Source organism: Azolla caroliniana, unplaced genomic scaffold, assembly GCF_043228905.1.
Source record: "Azolla caroliniana isolate FFs.n. ecotype wild unplaced genomic scaffold, voAzoCaro1.0.p SCAF_5, whole genome shotgun sequence".
Taxonomy (NCBI): Eukaryota; Viridiplantae; Streptophyta; class Polypodiopsida; order Salviniales; family Salviniaceae; genus Azolla; species Azolla caroliniana.
Window position 1 is genome coordinate 4,100,938 of NW_028230440.1, and position 23,686 is coordinate 4,124,623.

Genomic DNA, 23,686 nt, shown 5'->3' on the forward strand with positions numbered 1-23,686 from the left:
GGCCTTTTCTTCTTTGGTATTGGTAACATTTGAGCCATTTACTTTACATTGCATGCACAGAATCATGCCATTCTACAAAACCAATATGCACACACTAAATATGAAATGATTGTGTTTTATGTGTAGAAATTGCATGAGCGTGCTTTTAAAACAACAAACACACATAGTCAACATTTAGAAGTTAGAAATATCACCAACATAGGAGGATAGCTAATGTGTCAAAACCTTCTCACATGGCCATTTGCATACTTCTCTCTATACATTGGATGGCATGCATGAGTTCTTAATATATGATGACTTTGTTCTTCATGTGCTTTCTTACTCATGGATGATTCTGCAAATATAACTTTAGCACATTTTGATGTCGATGTTTATATTATTACTCGTAGTGTTACTCCCACTAGAGCCATGTTCATTCCTTTAAAATCTGAAAATGCATCAAGGATATGCTACCCTATGCAATGAAATTGCAAAGAGCTATGATTATCCCTTGTGAGGTTTTGAGTATGTATCCTTTTGCATCACATACTACCCTTGACCCTAAAAAAACACCATTAGTTCCCAAGCCATAGGACTCTTAACATTTTGATCACAAAAAATGTTATTGATTTGGTTTGATTTTGTGGATCCTAAACTCTATGCCATGTAAAAAAGCATTGGGTTTTCAAACATGTCCACCAGAATTTCTTATAAGCTTACTTTAGTGTGCACTATTTAGATCTTGAATACATGTGTTAGAATCTAAATCCAACAGTAAATATCACATTAACTAAATTATACCTACTATAAGATAAAATTTGCAATTTAATTCGTATATTCTATTGTATTAGTGCACCACCAATCATGGCAACATTAATTCATTTGAAGAATATGACATAATATACATGTCCCTTCAAACAATCTAACGCCCAACTTCAATAAACAGTGATATAGGTGTATGTTTATGTGTGTTTTGTTGATAGAAGTTTGTTTTAGATAAATCATTTCCATCGAACTATGTAAGCATTACAATAAGGGTTTTAAAATAGTCGAACATTAGCCTCAATAACGAAAATAAATGGCCGGGTTTCTAATAATTACAATTGAATTTCATTAATATCTCTTTGTACAATGTAATACTTTGAGTGAACAATGTTTTGGATATAGTTGTGAATCATGATGTTTTTCCATCTTCTTGTGAGTAAGGTTCTTCTTATTATCATATCAATATATAGGTGTCTGTAGAAAGCTCACCAAATTCCACAATAAATAGTTTCGTACATTTGGACTATGAGAAACACACACACACACACACACACACACACACTCTCTCTCTCTCTCTCTCTCTTCACAAATAAAGAAAGAAATACGCAAGAAACTAATACAAGGGCAGTCACTGACTGATTCCCACTAATTAATATATCAAAACATATGTCATTAAAGCTATTAGATTTACTCGTATGCGATTAATATAGCAACGTGAGTGATAGGATTGAAATAAAAACAAGGACTTGCTCTCATAAGTCTCAAAGACTTGTGTCTTGTAAAAGCTTTCACTCTTCCTTTCCATTAGTCTAATTTGGGCAAGTTCAATTAAAGGCTTGGGGAACATTTAACATGTTCCAATTTATCGTACTCAATTATGGTTGTCATGCCATATATGGTATCATGGTAATCGTCATACGTGGAATAAGGTAATGTTAAGTTTTTTTACAATCGAGTGGACAATTACCCAAAAGACCACCCAAGTTGTTGAAATACATCATTCAAGAACATGAACCATGCTAGTACTCGATTAAGTCATTGTACATACTCTTGACTACCAAGCATTTAGTTGCTTTTGGGTTTGGAGTTTGTTGAAGTATGAATTAATTATAAGTACTCAATACCGTGCTTATCGTTGTTATTTTCAAGCAACATCGGAGATTTTGCACATGGAACTCTACACTTTCTCCCTCTTCCATAAAATGTTGCCATGTGCTTTCATGCAACTTCGATGTAACTTGTCTCAACTTTGGGATATCTACCCTAAATATGATAAGGATATAACCCAGCTGCCAAACGAGGATGTGATGGTTGCATAAATGAAATACTTGAAATTACCAAGGATTCACACACTCACAAGTTAACTTTCCAAAGGGTTTGAGAAGTGTATGAAATAAACATATATAGACCCAATAGATAGCCATGCTCTAATTTTTTTTGTCGAGGGATATATTCACCTTCTTAGGATAAATATAGGACGTGTAAGAATCACTATACTTATGACTTACGACTATCCCACATTTTTTTCTATCATCTAACAACTACGTACATATATTTTTTATTGTTGTGTACAAACCGCTGACAACGTAAGGACACATCCACTCAAATAAGGTACAGTCTTCAAAGGCTTAGTTTATAGTATTGCCTATGCAAGTTGGGGACACACGTAGTGAAGACATTATGGAGCATTGTAATTACAAAAGGCATATACAATATTGTCGTTTATATAAAGGGAGACAGTACATGCATGCTCATCGTATGGCTTAAACAAATTATGAGAACAACGTATTCTTACAAAATAGCATGTCAACGATCCACATCCATGAGAAGAGTGGTGATACTTAATGCAACGAGGGAAAAATCTAAATCCTTTGAAAGGATGACTGCCCCCCATGAGATACAAATCTCTTTAGATGTACACATGGTAGATTTGATTTAATGTAATGTAATGTAATGACCTTGCTATGATTCGTGAAGGAATGTCGTATTTCCTTGCAAGAAATTCAACTCTACATAATTCACGGTGCTACATTACAAAGGGTTGTGAGGATCACCTAAAAAAAAAAAGCAACCATTGTCATTTTAATCAACTAATTTAACTTGAACAAATATTGAAATCATATAGGAATTGCACTTGGTTTCATTGAAAAAATCATAGTCATTGCTCCTTCCATATCCATGAGGTTAAGAAAAATACAAGATTACAATGCATGAAGTATCGCATATGTAGATGAAACTTGCCTTTCGATAACCTTCCTGATGTTGGACGGATACTCATCTGCTTGTTAAGATGGGTACATTGTATGCATCAGTGAGCTCCTTTCACATCAATCCATGCACCTAAATAAATAATAACATCATCATCATGTGTGTTAGAACTTAGCAATGCATATAAACAAGACATTCACAAATGCATATATTGTTAATTATAAAGGTTAGAGCGTTTATGAATTTGTGGTTGAGGATGAGAAGAATGCCGAGGTATAAAATTATTGAATAGGTATGCCATGTGAGTTGATGCTCATAGTCTATAGACTATACATAAGCATGACGGGCAAGGTGACACGTACATGGGTTGTGAGAGTGCGTGCATGCAATATGAGGACATGACATCATGCATAGGTAATGAAAATGCTAAAAGATATGTGAATTACATCCCGATGCCATCATCATTCATGTCCATCCCATCATCACAATCTTATCACAAAATCTAAGCATGTCGCCATCATCTTATGGATCGATTAACATATACATATGTTACTATGTATATGTAGAGAGAGAGAGAGAGAGAGAGAGAGAGAGAGAGAGAGAGAGAGGTTTTCATAGATAATTCACATTCACGAATCACCAATGTGTTAGATGCACGCGTGTAGACATACATATGTTGAAGATGTTTATGCACGATCATCCATCCATCACCCATGCCATTTAAATAACGACGAGCGATTGTATCATAGCATGGGCATCCAGCATAGCGATTGTAAAATTAAAATTATATAATACAAAATTATACTATAACATTGTAAAATAATTTCTCCTTTTTTTGTTTTGGGGTGGGGGGAAGGAAAGGGGGTACTCTTTTAAAGTTTTACAAAACATTGTCTCAATTAAAATTCTCAACTCTCATGGAACGAAAAGAAGAAGCTAACATTTTGTACTAGAGCTTTCTCGGTACATTTTCTACTGTCCATTTTTCGTGCCACAACTCAACTTGTGGATAGATCCAAATGCTCCCCCTAGTGACAAGAAAGTGCAATGGATATGTACCTCCTCTAGCCTCAACCATCATTTTCCGTAACCACACTTCTCAAGAGTAGAGTACTCAAAAATTTCCAAAATTTCGAGATGCGTTTTAATTGTAATGCTTACTTATCTTATAAGCATATGTTGAGATGCCACCAACGGGAATAGATCCAAAATTTCTCCTCGGTTGCGCCCTTGTTGTACACCTCATCCCTGCATTTTCATGAATTGAATCGTGCACATCATAGCTATGCTCTAGTGAAAGGAATGGTTCAAGATTCGTTCGTGGCACTTGATCCTAGGTGTCCATACAACCAATTGGTCTAATGGCTAAACTAAGTAAACTCAATCATTCCACCGAAGAGGTATGAATCATTCCATGCACGCTAATATCGGCAAGACCAATGAATGCTCATGTTCCACCTAGTGTTTGTTGAAAGTTGAGGTGCTTGAATCCATGGTTCTCCAAATGCACCTTAATAAGGCAATAAGAAGTAGTGAATGTGCACATTGCACCTAGATTTCAACAAGAATCGAGTCATTGAATTGCAATTTTCAAGATGGTTTGCTATCAATGTATAAATGGTTGTAGGAAATTAGAACCCAACGGTTTCTCAATTATATCATTGTTGATGAGGTAATTATGACGAAGGAATTGCGTTTCAGGAGTATGCTTTTCTTGCTCACATACAAAAGTTCTAAATTCTAATATTTCCGAGTGTCACACATGTTGATTAGATAACTAGGAGAAATAAATATGTGATTCCACTTATGTTTCAAGACAATTAGGACAAGAAATATATGAATCCATCTCCTTCTCGACGACAATTGAGGTACTTGTTTCCAAATTTCAATGTATAATTTCTTATCAATGCATTCATGTTTGGTTTTCCAAGAGCATTATTGTTCATGGCGACCTAAATAGATCCACAGGTCCTGCAATTGCATCGTGGCTAATAAATGAATGCAACGAAATTAAATGGCACAATTTCCACTGTAGTAAAATGAATGTTGAGACATCTATTCCACATTGTCGAAAATCTACTGGTCAAAATATAAGTTGTAGTTCCATAATAACACTATCAAAGTAGATCCAATCATTCACTAATTGAAATACTACGGGTGGGGTGAAATGTAAGGCTCGTGCACATTCCGCACAATCAAGAGTTAAGCAGTGTACCACAAACACAAGACCTTGAGTTCAATCGGAGCACCCATGCACATGCTCATCTACTTTTGATGATGTTTACAATATGCATGCCACTTTAAATAATTCTTTTGGCTTTACAAGTTGTGGGTGTCCAAATTTTCTATGCATTGGTAAATATTTCTGACAATAGGACGATTGTCTCCATGTGCCATGTTTGCCAATTTATTTGGACAATTTTAAATAAGATATTAGAGATCCCTTACCCATAATTCAAATTACCCCTTTGTTGGCTTCCAATGCAAGTTTTTAATTCAATGCAAATATATCATCTCAACTTCTACAATTACATGGTTTTTATTATTATAGAATACTTGCGTTTTTTGAACTCGATTTGTCTCTATAAACATGGTTCTTATGCCCCTATAAACATTTGGTTTTTGTTAATAATATAAACACAATGCCATCATGCCACTGCCACTTAATCACTAAAGAGCCATTGTTCCAAATGGAGCAAATAATGGAGTTCGATCTCATATTATGTAGCAATATGGCCAAACACGAAGTCAACAAGTGGATGGTGTTGTGATGGGATTATGACAGGTGACAAAGAGGAGAACAAATTGAACGCTATGAAAGGAGAAACACAAGGATACTAAACTAGAAGATAGAAGGCATGCTAAGCACACTCATTATGGATCTAGGTGCTACTATTTTAGAAGAAATAGAAAACTAATCAAAAGGGTAGCATGATGACACATGGAACTGTGAGGAGAGGTGGATTATATACCACAATGGGTGGACCAAGGAGGCATTGAAGAGCAACAAAAGAGTTAGGTGGTGATAATGTTATTATCCAAACTCAACCTCCCTTGAATGCCCATATTTAAGGAGATAATGTTCCGTCAAACTTAGAAAGGAGATGTAAACCTAACCTTGTTAAGGTTTAAGGAAAGAAAGCAAATGCATGTTATGACAAAGGCTAAAAGTTAGAACCTTGACAAAATCTTCATTACAACATCCTCGTGCTTTGTGAACAACCAAACATAATTGTGTGTGTGTGTGTGATTGATGACAAAATGCCATCATGTGTAGAGGTCATTAGGATGACGAATGGAACCACCTCATTTTTAAGAAGCTTACACGATGGAGTTTTGCTCTTATAGATAACAAAAAGAGACAAGTAAATAGATAGATAGATGCATGCAAGTATCATCCTCGGAGATGAAATGTGATCGTATTGGGTTGGACAATTTGGAGGTTGTGTTAGCCAAATCCTAGTAATGGTTCCATTTCGTCTAGGCAAGTCGGTAGTGCTTTTCTCAGCCCTCGTCCAAACAACTGATGTTAAATACTGTTCTTCACATGAGTCGGGTCGGTGTTCCGAGGAATCAAGCGAATCTCGACAGATAGTAGAAAAGTGTACGAATGAAATGAACGTATCAGGGATAGATAGGTCATGGTCCGAGAGAAACTTATGTACATACATATATGATAGATACAACACTTAGTGTGCACAAGATTAGGCTTGACAAAAGAAAAAGAGACTTTCTTTGTTAACATTACATACTTCTGTAAAACAGAGAGATACTCTTACTCTTGAGTCTTTAACATTACAATTTACTTCTATAAAACAGAGATAAAACCAGTGGACTAACTAACTAACCCTGCCTCCCTCACTGTCTGAGAACCTGCTTAATTGTGTGACGATGATGGAGGAAATTGGTCTGCAGAGTGCTCGCTCCTATGGGCTGGAATCCAATGGTTCACTTTCTCAAGCTTCCAGACCTTCAGCTGCAACAGAGCCGATGCCATATCTCCCCATATCAACCCTAACTCTCTACGTATTGGTCCATCATCATCATCACCATCACCGTCTTCTTCAGGTTTCCCTGTTCCCGTTCCTCTTTCTGTACCCCCACCCACTCCCCTGCTGTTTGGACTCAGCGCATGCCTCATGTGTGTAAGGTTAGTATTACAATAGTGGTATTTTTTATTTTGCAAATTTCGTTTTTTCTTTTCTAGATTAAAACATTTATAACTATAATGTAATCTGCCCACATTTTGATCATTTCGTGACGTGTGTAATCTATCCCATGATCATGCATAGCATCTATACTTCTAGCCAAGGTTTGATCGCCTGTGACAAGGCATTTAGCTTGTTTTCATCATGCATATTGTGAAATGATGTGGATAAGTTTTGATCACGAGTGACATATTATCTAGCTGATTTTGATCACGGACATGTAAATTTAGCTTTTATTATGGATGACATGTACTCTAACCAATTTGGTCACATGGGGCGTGCAATATGGTTTGATCATGTGGGACATGTAATATATCGAAATTTACGTATGCCTGACAGGATAATCAAGCAAATTTAGTTATGTGTTTAGTTCATCACATGATTGCATAATATACACTTGGCTCCATATGAGACAATCCTATTTTGTGCTTAGTATGAACATATAAACACATGCATTAAAATGCTCAGTTGAAATGCATATTGAAATTTTGAGATACATACTGTGGGAGGGAATGGTTCGTGTGGTACCTTGTGACTACAATTACATGGCAAGAAGAGAAGAAGAAAAGGATGCGAGGTACTAGATAATACATCTGATTGCAGGGCTTCTATTATAAAATATAATACATATGAAAAGAAGCATTAATGTGCTGATGATAGTGATATATCGATGCCCTCAAAAGGACAGTAAGGCCTACAGAATCTCGAAAACAAAACATTCCATGATCCCCTCCACCTAGGTATTAGAAATTTCGAGTCATGTGTATTTCACGGGTGCTTTCCTATGCTCAAATAAGAAGCATGCATCGGCAACGATGTTAATAATGAAAAATGTAGAGGACTTAGAATGAGAAGTAAAAAAATCGTGGATATTGGATGTGCGCGTGATTTTAGAAATTATCAGACTTAGATGTGGATATATACACATCTTTAATAAAATCATTTATTTTTTCTTGTTACAGGCTGTTGTGGAAGATGCCAAGAAGGCTAAGATGATACTGACCATGCCTGACGATGTAGCTATGCCTGGTGAGAGTGGCTAAGAACACATGAAAGCTTGTTGACTTGCCAACGTTAGACATACGAATGCTACCGCAAACTTCCACAAGCTCGTGAGAAAGAGGGAAGAGGACCATCAGAAGCATCAAGAAGTTGGATACTGTAATATCTTATTGTGATGCATGTAAACATGAAATAAAAGAATCTAAAAGACATAGAGAAAAGGAAACTAATCCATCACGAGAAAATATGGTCTATGGAAATTTTTGAGCCCAATATAGTTTGTAGATTTGTTTTTTGAAAACAGAGAAAATCAATAAATCCACAGCAAGAAACTATACTATAGGATAGCTATAATGGGCAATAGTAACTGTGGAAAAGAATACATGAAAGGGCATGTTAAGGGGATGATCAACAGAAATTGAGGGATGGGAGTTTTACTTAGAATTATGGATTTCTGCAAATTCTACTGCCTTGGCACATCTCAACGAAAAATCGACACATTCTACAGTAAAATAAGCCCTTGCTTTTTCCCTTGTACATCTATAACTGTATATTTTACTTTACACAGGCTCTATATCCACTGTAAATATTACAGAGACTTGTCTGGTTCAATTTCTCACTTCATTTTTTAAAAGGCAGAGTCTTCTGATGCCATGCTTCAGAAATTTGTAATGAAGAGGCAACTAGAACATACTCTAGATGAAAAGACAATAAGAACATACATGTGTGAAAGGTATTTGGAGTTTGAGACAGGCACGTAGGTCTGAAAGCATGAAAAGAAAAAGGCTTTACATAGGCATCAGATCTTGTGATGGATAGAGGTGGAAATAGACGGAATGCTTGTGCTCTTGGAATCCAGAGCAAGACAGGAAGAGCGACATCGTTAAGGCACTGCAAACCTTTATGTAAAGGAGAAATATAGATTCTGTACTACTGAGTGTTTATTTTCTTCATTCCCAATTATTCCCCTTATTTGTTCGTTATGCTTTCCCTCTCTCAATGAAATCTGGAGGCAATAAAATGAGAGATTTATCTCAATAGCATTTGGCAATCAATCTTAGGTGGTGTAACTGCACATTATGTGTTGTCTTATGTTATGCATTTGAATTGTCTTTCTATGTGTGTTCCTCCTCATAAAACATAACAAGGACATAATTTAAAATGCAGCACTTGTTTTCCTGTGAAATATGAAATCATATTAGATTTTAATACATAAACTTGATTATCATTCAAAAAGATATCATCTAATAGAAGAGACTCCATTTGGTCATCTGCAGGTTGAATTTCCCACTATGATATGATTCATAAAAGAACAATAGCTATCAACAAAAGGTAAAAGAAAGACATTAGTGGCAACTAAAACCATACTGAAATAACTTCATTAAGGCGAAATGGTGAAATGGGAGGATGTCTCAAAGCTTGTGTAATGTAAGTAAGTGGAAAACTTCCTCTTATTGAGAACTATGCTGGCTTGTGAAATAGAATATAGTAATGAGTCAAGCAAAAAATCCTGTGGAGGCATGTAAAGCCATTATGGAAAGAGAATTTATTCTTGCTTAACAAAACTATACTTCTACTTCTTAGACTTACATCTTTCAAATGTATTAATGGGTCTCAAAGAAATGGATAAATAAACGTTTTTTGTGTTGAATGTAATTAAAAAAATGGGCACATTGTGAATGGTACATAATGTGTTCTTTAGGATAATGAGAGACGAATAGGGATTCAGGTTAAATAGTTGTGGTTGTGATGCACATGGCAATAAAATGTTCTGGAAATTTCTAGTACATAAAAATTGAAATTATTTTAGGATTGTATTCATTGCCATGATGTCCATCTTCTCGTAAGCTTTGAGGCAATTTGTTGCTTTCAACAATTCCTATTTACCATATTCTTGAAGCTCAATTAAAAACGGACTGTGGAGATTCTTCTTTAAAAAGAATTTATGATGAAATATAAATTTCTCACCTTTATGTGCTTTTGTTCTTTTCTTTTATAATAGCCCAGCCTAATTAAGGCAAAGGGTAAATAAGCATTAGCTATGTTGGGAACATGGTTGCTAAAGCAGTGTTATTTCCATTAGCAAAAGACTGACCCAGTATGGTTCATCAATATATTATGCAGAAGTAAGTAGTATTAGAAGAATAATAAATGTATATAGTAACCCACCACTGCTTACTGCAAAAGTTTGTGAATATAGTTAAGCTGTTGATCTAAACTATCAGAGCTCAGCAGACCATTGTGCATTAATAGTAATGGGTTTGAGTTATGGTTATGATTAATATAATGATCAATGGACTGATCTGCGCTACTGCTTATTGTCATTGCCTTATATTCATCATCGTCAATGTTGGATGCATTAATGGCAGTTAATAGTGGGTAGTTATCGTGAGTTAGTGGCGATAAGGTATCAGGTGGTGATAAGGATGATAGGTTCATGCAGAATGATGATACATTATCGGGTGTTGTTGGTGGTGATAAGGCAGGCAAACTCATTGAGAAGTCCATATTATTATGAAGTGGGTGTGATAATTCAGCTAAGCTGATAAGTGTTGATAAGTTGCTCTCAGATGATGATGATGATGATGATAAGCCATCAACTAAGCTAATGGAGTTGCTATAATAAGTGCTAGCATCTTGAATCATATGATAATGGGAGCTATTGATTGTAGGTGAATACGTGTATGTACACTTGGTGCCTGGATTAGTATCTGGCATGCCATCATCATAAGAGTATCTGTCATTAGCCTGTGGGCCCTGCTCTATAATATACTCATATTCTAATAAATCATTGTCATCTTTCAAATGATTCACTCTAGTATTAGTGTGAGCATTAGCATTGCTAGGATACTTAGTATTTAAAGTATTTATAACAACATTACTATCACTATATTGGCTGTTAGTGTGAGTATGATCAGTACTAGAATGATCTGTATTAGTATGAGTGCGATCAATCCTAGCAGCAACATTACTGTAAACATTAACGTTAGGAGTAGGAGGATTATCATCACAATCATTTTCATTGAGGTTGTTGTGAATGGGATCAATATGATAATTATATCGATCAGCTTCATGATTAGTAGCTCCATCAAATTCTGTGATAAGATTGTTATTATTGGTATGGTAATCCCACGAATTACTGAGAAGCTTCTCGCGCGGGAAGTTGAGCCTTGCTCTGGCCCCTCTGAATTGGAAAGCTGCTCTGTCGTAAGCTTTTGCAGCTTCTTCTGCAGTGTGAAAGGTTCCAAGCCACACCCTCGCAGCCTTCCTTGGGTCTCGTATCTCAGCTGCCCATTTGCCCCATGGCCTCTGCCTCACCCCCCTATACTTTGTCTTGGCATTAACTACTTTAAATGATTTAACAACATTACCCATGTCAATCATATTACCTGACTTACTTGTATTAGCTGACTTTGCTGTCTTAACTGAATTTACTGTGTTGAGTGAATTAATGGTAGTCATTTTAAGTGAATTATGTCGTGGCTTAACTATGTTAAGTGAATCATTAGCTGTAATACTGATTGTCTTAACTGTGTGCACTGAGCTAGTTGTACTAACTGAATTAACCGTGTTGACTGCGTTAACTGAATTAGCTGTAAGTGTGTTATCAGTTGCCGAGCTGGAAATGCTCTGTAATCTCTGACCTATACTTTGCAATAGTGTGGGATTAGGTATGCTGAGTGGGTCCCCTTGTATAGGTCTTTCCACCTCCACATGGTTATTGCATTGATCTGTCAGCAATTCATGCAAATGATAGAATCATGATCAGTCAAACCATTGCACTTATGAATGTAAAACCCAAACCCTGATTAATAATCTTACGCCATAAACCTTAACTGAGAAAATCTAATCAAACTCGATGAATTGCGGCTAGATTATGATGTCAACTACAAAGCATTAATTACCTGAATCTTGATTGTTCATGTATGATCTCCCAGAGTATAAAAAGTTGGATTGAATGCAGATTTTTTCTAAAGAAGAATTAGCTGAGCAGTTTGATGGCTTTAAAGAAGCAGAAAATCTATAATTATCATCACGAATATTAGGATTAGTTGAATAATTAAGGCCATCTAATTCAGGCCTTGATCCCTTATTAATCTGACCAATAGCATTGTCATTATGGATTGGATGGTGAGGATTGTATAATATGTTTTCGTGATTTGATTCCATCACTAGAGAATTAGAGCTGCAATTGAAATTGAGTACTTCTCCTGCAATGTGTAATTGATTTGCTAATTTGACAAATGGATGAATCGATTTGGACACTTGGTTGAATGGGTTGGGTGCGAAGCTGAAGCGATTGGAGTAATTTATTTGATGAATTGAAGTCTAAAATGGACAAATTGAGTACCAAAATGATAAACAACGGTCAAATAAAGGTACTTTAGTGTGTAAATCAATAAACTATACTCTAAATAGATAATTAGTACTAAAATGGACAAAGTAGGGGCTTCGATTGGATCAAATTGGGTGCTGGAACTCATCAATTGAATACCATTAAGCATATAGTGCATTAGGCAGATGAATCGTTTAATTTTGAATTGGGAAATTGGATTGGATTGGAAAAAATGTTCCAAAATTAGATTGGTTGATTCCTTCCATCTTCCATATTCTGCTATTTATAAGTTGAGAGAGAGAGACAGAGACAGAGAACCCAATAACACAAAAAAACAAAAGAAAAAAAAGAGGAAGTGAAGAAAATCACATAAATCTTCCCCTCTCATAAAAAAAGGCAGAAAAACAACAGCAATATATATTCTGCCAATAAAACTTTTTTGAATAATTTATTAGAAAAAAGTTATTGTGTGTTGATAAGCCTCCTCATAGAAGGAGAAGGGAGAAAAGGCACACCCACCCACAAAACAAGATATATATATATATAGATATATATTGTGTTTGTTTGTCTTCTGTTAGATGATGGGAGTGTGGTGTGGATTCGATCCCCTACATTTAGTGGAGATGGAGAACCCCCCCCATCTCAGGTGGAAATTGCAATCTAGATTCACACATGAGAAACATATAACTGACACATGTGGATGGGATACCCCTCTCCCCATGGTGCTCTTAGATCACATCTCTGTCACTCATTACATACATACATACATACATACATACATACAGTCTATCACACTTGTCCATGGCAAAAGAGTCACTATATATATACATATATATCACACACACACACACACACACACACACACACACACACACACACACACACACATATTCCCATGTACTCTACAACCCAAACAATAACCGTCAATGCCATGCCCATACTTCCCACTAATATTACCCCCTTGCTGTTCTAAGAAAATCCGCTAAAATTCCCCACCGAAAAGGAGCATCATCCCCATAAACTTTCGAGAAGCTAAAAGAGGGTACACCACAATATTAATGATAATGGTTCACTCTCCCAAATTATCTTTCCCCTACTAGCTTCCTACTCATTCGCCGATTAGATCTCGGCCAAACATTTGGTGTTCAACTTTGCTCTATGATCTTTTTATGTTGAGCCCCTTTCACCCACATTTAGAAATACCCATTATCTTGGCATAAAATAACAATGCAACAAAACCTGCTGAATATAAGAAATGTAATTCCTAAATCTATTAATCAATGAGCAATGGAACAATCTTTTGCAACAATGAGATCGTCTTTCAATTAGCCAAAAAACAATAATTGTGCTAGGCCATGGCTCTTTCGAGCCAATAACTATTCTCCAAATTAAGGCCTTTCACTTAGAATGGCAACTGCGTTGCAAGATCTACCATCATCTATGAATGGAGTTACAAGTAATCCATTCTTCTTCAACCGTAGATACTAACCATTGAAGTGCATTGATACAAGCTATTTGTAATCATTTACAAAATGTGAGTCCAGTCCAACACACATCAATGATTACAAATATATAATGTGTGTAGCATCACTCCATATATAATATCTTGCCCTAATAAGAATATAAGGTGAGATATATGTAGTCCAAAGCTCGTAGTATCCATTACCCATGAAACAAAGGACCAGTTAACATGATTATAAGCATAACGACTCTGAGTAGTAGGAAGATGTCTTAGCACTCGACCCATCTCATGCTTTGTGAGATTCACATCCAATTCCTTAAAACGGGAATCAATCACACAATACACGTCAAATTGTGGCCAAGCAAAGTCTTTCACCTACACCACATTAGATTGAAATAGGTAGGATGTAGAGCTTGAAAACAAATCGGATTGTGATTGATAAGCAAAGTCTTTCACCTACACCACATCTTAGCATTCAACTACGATTGCATTTTGTAATTGATTGTGTATGTGAAGAAGCTCCTTGGGAATTGGGGTGTGTGTGATAGTAGTACATTATACTCAATAAGGATTTGCTAGATTGATGTTTTGCACAAGATCATTATTAACCAAATGTTGTGAAGTAGATTCAGACTGATGCATGAACACTCATTAAAGTCATATCCATAAGCAGCTTAGATTGTCTACACATAATGAGAGGTCATAACTTTCTCTTTTATTTTTATTAGGAGCACCTATAATTGTCTTAGATGGTCTACACATAATGAGAGGTCATAACTTTCTCTTTTATTTTCATTAGGAGCACCTATAATTGTCTTGGGTTTGAAACCTAATTTTCTCACCTCTCTATTAGATACTTTATATGTATCTCTTTAATTAGCTTACACTAGTGGTAAGTTGTTACACTAGCTCTTGCGTTTGAAAGCCAATTTTTTCACCTCTCTATTAGATACTTTATAGATATCTCTTAATTCATTAGATGCCATTGTGGAATGTAAGGGTTGAACCCGTGACCTCCTAGCCTCAATTGGGCAACCTCACCAAATCAGCTACATCCATCTGGGCACCCAAATGGTGTGTTTTTTTTCATTGGTGTGCACCCAAATGGTTTTTCATTGGTCCTTGCACATTAACTGACCATAAGGAACAAGACTAATAGTCAATATCCTCTAGTGCCAAGTCAACGAACCATGTATTTGATAAATCATTGTTGATAATACGTTTGAATTAATAGTTTCCTCATGCACATCTAGATATCAACCACAATAACTTTCATATATACAAATAGATCACAATTTATTCCAATAGCATCCTTGAAATTATACTTCACAAACACTTTGGGCCATCTTCTATAAAAAATCATCTTCTTGGGAACAAATTTGACAAATGCACAAAACTAGAAGACATGTTTCTACAAACAAGAACACAATGTTTGCTCACAAATTTCGAAAGCATTTACACAAATTATTAAAATGGGGACATAGGTTTCAAAGCCCTTTCTAAATGTTTTGTGAAACTTGATAGATTTAAAAATTTGTACCAATAAACAAAAAAGTAATAATACAATTGACAGGATATATAAGGGCATGGAAAGAAAACCAAATTTCAAACCATTTCGCATTGATATTATTTTTTACAAAAATAGGCACCCACCTTATATATATAGACCAGTCAATCACCAACCAACCCACTTGTCAATGTTGTATCTAAAGAGAGTTACTAAATACAACATGAATTATGAGTTCTTTTGAATACAAATCCATTTGTGAGCCATGTACAAAGATCGATCAAGGTCTTCAAAACCAATTTAAAACCCCTCGATAAGATTATTGAGTAAAAGGTTTCATGAGTGTTGCTTTTGAGCTAGCTAACATTGAGAGGACCAAACAGGTTCCATTGTTCTTCATGCAATGTGACTGCTATTGGTCCATTGAGAGATACAAGCTCTCCATCAATGCCACAAGCTTTGGGACCCTTGCTTCCTGGCCTTAGTTTTACAGATTGTACCTACATAGAAAATGCCTTCTAGTCAAGATTCCTACATGTACACTGTCAAGACATAAAGCCAGATATGCATTTAAGAATACATTGTTTTGATGCACAAGTGGCAATACAAATATACATCTATAACTATACTTTCAATGCAGATATTAATGAGGCTAGAAAACAAATAAGCTATGAATGATGCTAGGATGCAGCACACTTACATCAAAGAATGATGTGTTGATGCACAAATGGCAATCCAAGAAACTGCAATGCGCATGAGAACCTTTGTGAAAACTAACTGAAGAATTTCAGTACCTATAACTATAGTTTCGATGCAGTTCTTAATGAAGCTAGGAAACAAATGAGCTATAAATGATGATAGGATGCACTTAGCATTCAGCAAGGCTTAGACAAAAAAAAGGAATGACTTAGAAAATTATATTAGGGTAAAATTAGCCTATGAGACAGATCTTAGAAGTATACATATCAATGACCTCCATGTATTTCAAGAAAGGGACAAACAAGTAATGCATGAAAAGTATTAATAGATCATTCAAGAAAGTTTTATATAATGTATACGCTAGAGGCCAATGTTGGCATATGAGACATTATGAGATACGAGAGAGAGGATCCTGAAGGTATCTAAGTAAAGGAGAAACACAAGTCCAAGAAAATTATTAATAAATACATGGTGATGCTTTATCCTTTCATGCATGAGATGGGAAATAATATGCAGGTTTGCAAACGATTGAAACAACAGTATAATATGCACATTTGCAAAAGACCAAAACGACCTGTGAGAATAATAATGATACAAGCATCATAGAAAAGACTAATGAAGTGATAGCCCTAAAGCGCTTCATACCTTTGTACACTCTACAAATGGTAGAGACAAATGGCAGCCGAATTGCATCAAAACCAAAAATCGGAGCAGCTGGAAACGACCAACATCATGAACCAACAAAAGATCTAAGGTTTTACCATCATGTTTTGCATTAGGGGCCAATGTTTGTGACTTTGCACACTGTACTGTTTTGCATTTATGATTGCATACCATAACACCCAGAAAAGGACCTTGTTTCAGAACCCATTTGTCCTCGTCAAACACTGGTGATTTAGGATGCTTCTGATAAACTTGACCCCCAATATCAGTTTCAAGGTTTAGCTCTAAACAGCTTTCTTGCTGAGGGGTCCATTTTACCCCCACAGAATTTGATGTTTCATCTCCCATGCTTCGGCTCGACCATCCCTTTTCTAGTCTTGATTTTGACCTAGTTCTAGGCCTAGGAGATGGAGTCATAGGTCCTCCCACAGATTGATTCAACCCTAGAAGTTCATCTATTCCAGCATGCATTGGGGCACGCATAGGTGGGGACCATTTTAACTTAGAGTCAAGTCCTCTAACATATTCTGAAGACTCATTAGTAGGATCAATAGCATGGTCATGCTCAATTGGAAATCGGTTACTCAATGACCTTACCCCTTTTTCTATGTCCATCTTTCGTGAAAATATATCTGAGATGGCATCAAAATTACCAACATTTTCTCCCTGAATAGAACCTCTGCTATCTCTTGCCTCTTCATTTTCCTGACCAGGAACTGGAAGATATTCGATCTCGCAGTCATATCCTGATAAACAAAGAAACTTCAAGGCACCGGCAACAAAATATCTCAGAGGTCCAAACTTCTTTTGATACTTTTCAGAAAGCTCCAACACTGTTTAAACAGATTCAAACTCTTCAAGGTTAGGACTCATTAAAGAACTTCGGCATTATGGATTAAACAATTTATTAAATAAATATTAGTTCTCTTCTGTTTTAATATTTCCTGTTGTCAAAGAAATCATGCTTTCATTTGTGAACAAAAGTTAAAGTTAACTGATTTCTTGGTATTCATTCTGCAAGTAGAGTAGATATCTGTTAAACTAGGTAAAATCAAGGTCATGTGGTATCTGAATCAACTTAAGAAATAGGTAACTAGACCAGGAAATCACTCTCTGCTTGCCTAATCAATGATCATTATCATGCATGGCCTCCCAGTTGACTTATGACGGAAGATCTTGATGCCGTCAGATAGACATATGGAAAAGATCAGAGGGGTGACATTACCACAGCATCACCGTGAATCACATTTCAGCAGGAATAAGAAGTTAAATGGCTGAAACAGTCAAAAAGTTTCGTTATGTAGCTAAAACATATTGTCAGGAATCAGGGAAACTTAGATAGCTAAAGAGCTGTGTGGGTCAAGACCTGCAAAGCTTAGTATTTATATTTACAGCTACGACAATTTGGGTTATCTAATCCCATTTAACCTTGCTACAGTGATTATTAAGCTTTGTGTGCAATCATACCCCCCCTGCAACTTTACTTAAACACATGGGCTCAAATAGAACAACCTTGGCAACTTATCTATCTAAATCACCATCATAGCTTCTGCAGCACAGGTCACTTCATTTCATCCCTCTCCACATGGGGAGCTGTTAAATCCAGATTGATAAGAGGATAAGCAACTTTAGGGGAACTGTGAGAGTGTGCCTTCATGTAGAGTTTCAAGAGCCACATACTAAATTGTGGCTATTTGACAATCTAAGAACATTACAGGACACAGGTCGTATTACAGTACACTCTAATAACCTAGAATAAAACACCATGGTCCATATAAATGTAGTACAGATGGAGAAGTCTTGTATCCATGACCTCTAGGATGATTCAAGTTAGGGCTTTCATCCACATGAGAATATCTGAGATAAGTGTAACAGTGATACACTCTTACCAGATCAGTGTCCATTCACAATATGTAAAAAGCTCCCCTGGTATTAGCCTCAAGTCCTTGTGATATCTTGCAGATGAAGGAAATATTTCATGTCGGTTCAGACAGGATCTTGGTTTGCATTCCATAGTTCACGTGTACACAAAATACCCTTTTAATACTGATTGACCACACCGTCTCTCAAATTGATTCACTCACAGATAGGAAATATTATTATAATCTATGTGATGTTTAGTGTCCATCCACAATATTTAAAAGCTCCCCTGGTATTAGCCCTCAAGTCTTTGTGATATCTTGCATCTAAGGAAATATTTCGTGTTGGTATGCTCAGACAGGATCTTGGTTTGCATTCCATAGTTCACGTGTACACAAAATACCCTGTTAATACTGATTGACCACACCATCTCTCAAATTGATTCACTCACAGAAAGGAAATATTATTATAATCTATGTGATGTTTAGTTTAAATTGAAAAATCATTCTTGATGTGTAAGGGCTTCATAAATGTCTACAATCTATTGTTTTAAAAGTTCACAAATATGTTGCTCATATAATATGGATAACCGGATTCATAACTTTCTTGAAAAATACTTTTACAAAAGTTGTGTTGTACAAAAATGCATTTCCAGTGTATAGGAAGCTCATTGCCAGAAAGTTTCAACCACATTGTTGTAGGCAATCATTTTAAATTCGGATCCTATAGGTCCTTTTATCCTATTTCATTTCATTTCTATCTTTTTTCAGTAAAAGGTACCACAATATATTCTCTGTAACACAGATACTACAAAAGATCACTGAAGAGGAGAAACATACCATCACTCATAAATCCATAGTACGTTATCGTGTGGCCAAGTTGGAAGTCACCAGTCTTCATCCATTCTACCGATATTATATCAGTGGACACTAGATCTCCCTGAAACACAGTGCAATAACACAAGAAGCAGGAGAAGAATATATCATCCAATCTTCAAAACATCAAAAGTGACAAGAATATACTTTTTCCGTGAAGTAAATGGGCAGGCATCCTAAGTTTGATAACGTTTGCGGTATGCCTTGCAGAACTTGAAGTCATGTGCATTTCTATGCCACTTTGTTTTTGCAGAAAATGATAATTACAATCTTCAGCATGCACACACAGGTGATGACAGCAGCAGTATAAAAAGAAAGTGTGTACAAGCATCTATTTCCAAATGGAAGGATGCATATAATACCTAATAGAGTGTTCATAGCTCATAATAAGTGATAAGTGTTACTTAAACAGATAGTGCATGTCCTGGCCCTCTTCATAAACTGCCAATCGTACTCTCTAGAGTCTACAGATTTCCAAAACTAGTGATTGATGCTTATGCTATCTAAGTGTCCTTCATTTCATATAGAAGAATGCCTATTAGATGATTGAACGGTGTTTTAGTGTAATTCATTATTGTTGCAAGTAGAGAGAGAGAAACCTTGACGATGGCAATTGCAGCAGAAACCGGATCTCGAATTCCCAAAACAGACCATATCAGAGAATTGTCGGAGCCTGCAGGGATGATGCCAATAGGAATTTTCTTGGATTGCTTGATATCATCTCTATTTACTACACCATTGAGGACCTGTCTCATACCACATGGTAACAGCTCAGATTTATAAATATCAAAAGATGTCCTTACGCTCAGACATTAAATATGAGGCATGGATAATTCATGCAGCAAGCAAATGAAATATAGATTAGATAATTTACATTATGCAAATAGAAACTCATACCTCATTAACAATGCCATCACCTCCAACACAAATGATCCCTGAATAAATAGAAATTTTCTCATTGAGAATGTTACACGTTCTCTAACATGATCTAACAATCCATTTGCGGTAGCAAACAGAAATAGATCAACCTGAAGTGACAGCTGTTGTGAACAAAAGTAAAATGAAGGACATCACGTTTTAAAAAAGAATACCATTTATACAAGTTGATAAATCTGCTGTTGCAGCAAGATTCTGAGCATGATTAGGGCCACTTGTTTCTACAACAGTCAATTTTAATCCAGCCAGCTGTTAAAAAGAAGATGCCTTCAGAAGAAACTCCCTATCAGTGGCACTAACGAAGCAATATTCATAGCAATGCACAAATCATTTCCAACAAAGACAATCCAACTACCGATTCTTCCTAGATCACTCTTACCATCTGAATGACCAAAGCACTGTGTTGTGTGTTGGAGCAGGGACACAATCACATTTTCATGATTTGAATACAAGTGTTTAAACTTCAAAGTTAGAAAATACCGATTTCTAGAAATTTAGTCCATTTTCTACTCCTTCGGGATACACATAATTATATAACCCTAGATGTTTGTCAGAATTTCATAATTGTAATAAAAAAATCTCACCTTTAATATAGGTTCCACTTTGGAATCATAAATCTTGCGAGCACGACCAGATCCCGAACGAGGATTAAGAATAACAAGCATAGCACGTCCTGAGGTCAAAGCAGTAGAGATCTGAGGAGATGATGACTCTTTAACATCCATTGTTGATGCTTGCCTCTTCGATGCAGGCAACGGTTGTGGAGAATAATTAACAAAACATTTTAGTGACTCAAACGCAGCAGCCCATTTTGCAGCCTCATCTGGCCTTGGGGCTAGGAAATAAAAATCTTTCCTTTTCCGATCCTTCCTACCACATGACCACATTGACTTTCGAAACGGATAAGAATGCACTATAAATCTACGTGTATGAAGTACATGCGAAATCTGCATATTTTACAAGTACACAAATGTCACTGAAAGCTTAACATTTTGTCTAGGTAAACATGAATCCATATCAATTATACAACAGAACCACCAGAAAATTTCATTGAACTACATATTTTGATTTATTTTGCTCTTATGAAAACATACATTTCTTCACTTCCTCAATCCTAGAAACTTGAGTATTTTCAAAATGATCATTTACAACAAGAGTAGAATGCCAAGCAAACAAATATCCTTGAAAATGAATCAGTCTTCTAAAAGAATTTAATTGCAAGTAAGTCAATGGCAACAGCAAATTTCGCTGAATCTTCTCGTCATATAAAAAAAAAGTATAACATAAGCTCTATAGAGTCATGAGTAAATCTGCTTCTGAGTAACAGACGAACTAATATAATACAAAGACATCCTGATATAACCAATCAGAAAATTGAATTTGCTCATTTGTTCACCCTCAATGGTCGCAATCTCATTAACAGCGGTAACATGGAAAGGAACACCCGCATATAGATACTTATGCACCATAATCCCCAAAAAGAAGATCTTTCAGATTAAATTTAATTCACTGACACAATATCTGCCAAAGCCATCAGGATATACACTAACACATATATCCTATTAAACACTGCAATCCCCTTAAGGCAACAAAAAGGAAATCCTTCCGAATAGATTTTATCTCACCGATACAATATCTGCTAAGCTCAGTGACTTTTTTGCCCAAATAAACTCCTTTGTTGTGAGGCTAGCAGAAACTTGAGCTTTTGTTATATTTTCCTTGGCTATATTCTTGTCAGGAACAAGTTGACCAATCAAGATTGTTTCTCCCAAAATATCTGCATTTCCATTTCTTACTTCAATTTTATGATCATGGCTATTATCTGCTTCCAAAACCTTTGATGCGTTATGGTTTTTTATAGGTATCCCCAATTGCACATCAGCAACATTTCCCAAGGGCATGCTGTCATTTGTTTGGGTTTCTGTATATGCATCATGGAAATTATTCAACATTGTAGTTAATCTGTCTTATCCTTCAAACGCTAGCATCACCAATGCTTTTTAAGCGAGTCCAAAATCTCTGTAATAAAAGAAAAGGAATTTGAATGACTGGATGTTAAGAACAAACAGGTATCATCATTTGTACATCTATGTGTGGACCATCAAGAAATACGCACATCATTTATAATCTTGTACATACATATATGGATATGTATACATACACTTGTGCAAATGCAAACATCATCGAATGGATCTTTTATGAGCACCAATGTTTTTTTATCTATGTGTGCACTACCACGAGGATACATGGGCATGAAAGGAATCTTCAAAATAACCTGATGCTATGGATACATATATACATCATAGAATGGATTCTCAATAATCGTTATCATTTGAACATCAATGTGTGAACTGTTATGAATAAAATACAAAGCTAAACTGCAACATAACCTAAGGATGAAATGTTCTATATACAAATACATATATGTATGTATATTGCATAACTATATAAATACATACACATACATACATATGTAGAATCTATGTATATATAGATGTATGCGTAAGTATACATAAGAACACACAACACATGCACATGCACATCATAGAAAAGATCCTCTATACATCTAAAATTAGCATTATGCCAATAATCTATGTAATCCCAACTAGCCCAAATAACTATTTTTTCTTTCATTATCTTTACTTTTAAGGAATCAAAACAGTTTATTTCACACGAAGAAAAAGAAAAGTTTTCATGCAATTTCTTTATCCCCTGTTTCTAGAAATATTGCATATGCATTAACATTCTTAGGAATCGAAGATTAGATCTGATAGATTCATTGCAAAAGAAAAGAAAAGGCGCATAATATCTATACATCTGCATATTTTCTGTTAGACATTTGAAACATGATGACCTCATTTTAGATAATACAAAGAGAGAGAAAGGAATCCAAAATCACCTGGGTGCAGAAGAATCAGGGTTTGCAGGCAGATCAACAGAATCTCCGACAAGGAGCTATCGGATTGGAGGGGTTCGGATTGAATAGGAAGGAAAGAGATTAGGGAGGAGGAGGAGGAGGAGAATAAAAGGAGCAGGGGAGGAAGCTATGGAGATCCAAACATCTGAGCAAAATACTGAAAGGAGGAGGAGGAGGAGGAGGAGGAGGAGGAGGAGAAAACGCACCAAGAAAATCAGGGAGCACAAAAAACAAACAAAAGAAAAGGAAAAGCAAATCGCAGCAGGGAC

The 23,686-nt window shown here is 35.9% G+C and overlaps 1 protein-coding gene and 1 long non-coding RNA gene across 3 annotated transcripts; one reads left to right on the forward strand and one right to left on the reverse strand.

Annotated features, from left to right (window-relative positions):
* Positions 1-6,762: 6,762 nt before the first annotated feature.
* Positions 6,763-9,987, forward strand: LOC147863747 (uncharacterized). Of its 2 annotated transcripts, XR_015529875.1 has the most exons (3): positions 6,763-6,978; positions 8,123-8,189; positions 9,440-9,987. It is a non-coding gene; the product is annotated as an uncharacterized LOC147863747 (long non-coding RNA). The 2 variants fall into 2 exon arrangements; XR_015529876.1 differs by lacking the exons at positions 6,763-6,978; positions 8,123-8,189 and adding an exon at positions 8,196-8,669.
* Positions 9,988-15,551: 5,564 nt separating this feature from the next.
* On the reverse strand, positions 15,552-23,686 carry LOC147863748 (sphingoid long-chain bases kinase 1-like). The gene is made up of 9 exons (XM_087319447.1): positions 23,400-23,686; positions 22,126-22,519; positions 21,085-21,447; positions 20,656-20,749; positions 20,462-20,499; positions 20,164-20,310; positions 19,529-19,628; positions 16,812-17,662; positions 15,552-15,967 (listed from the first exon to the last, which is right to left on the reverse strand). Exons 2-9 carry the CDS (start codon positions 22,450-22,452, stop codon positions 15,824-15,826), a joined length of 2,064 nt encoding a protein of 687 aa, XP_087175573.1. The 5' UTR covers positions 22,453-22,519; positions 23,400-23,686; the 3' UTR covers positions 15,552-15,823.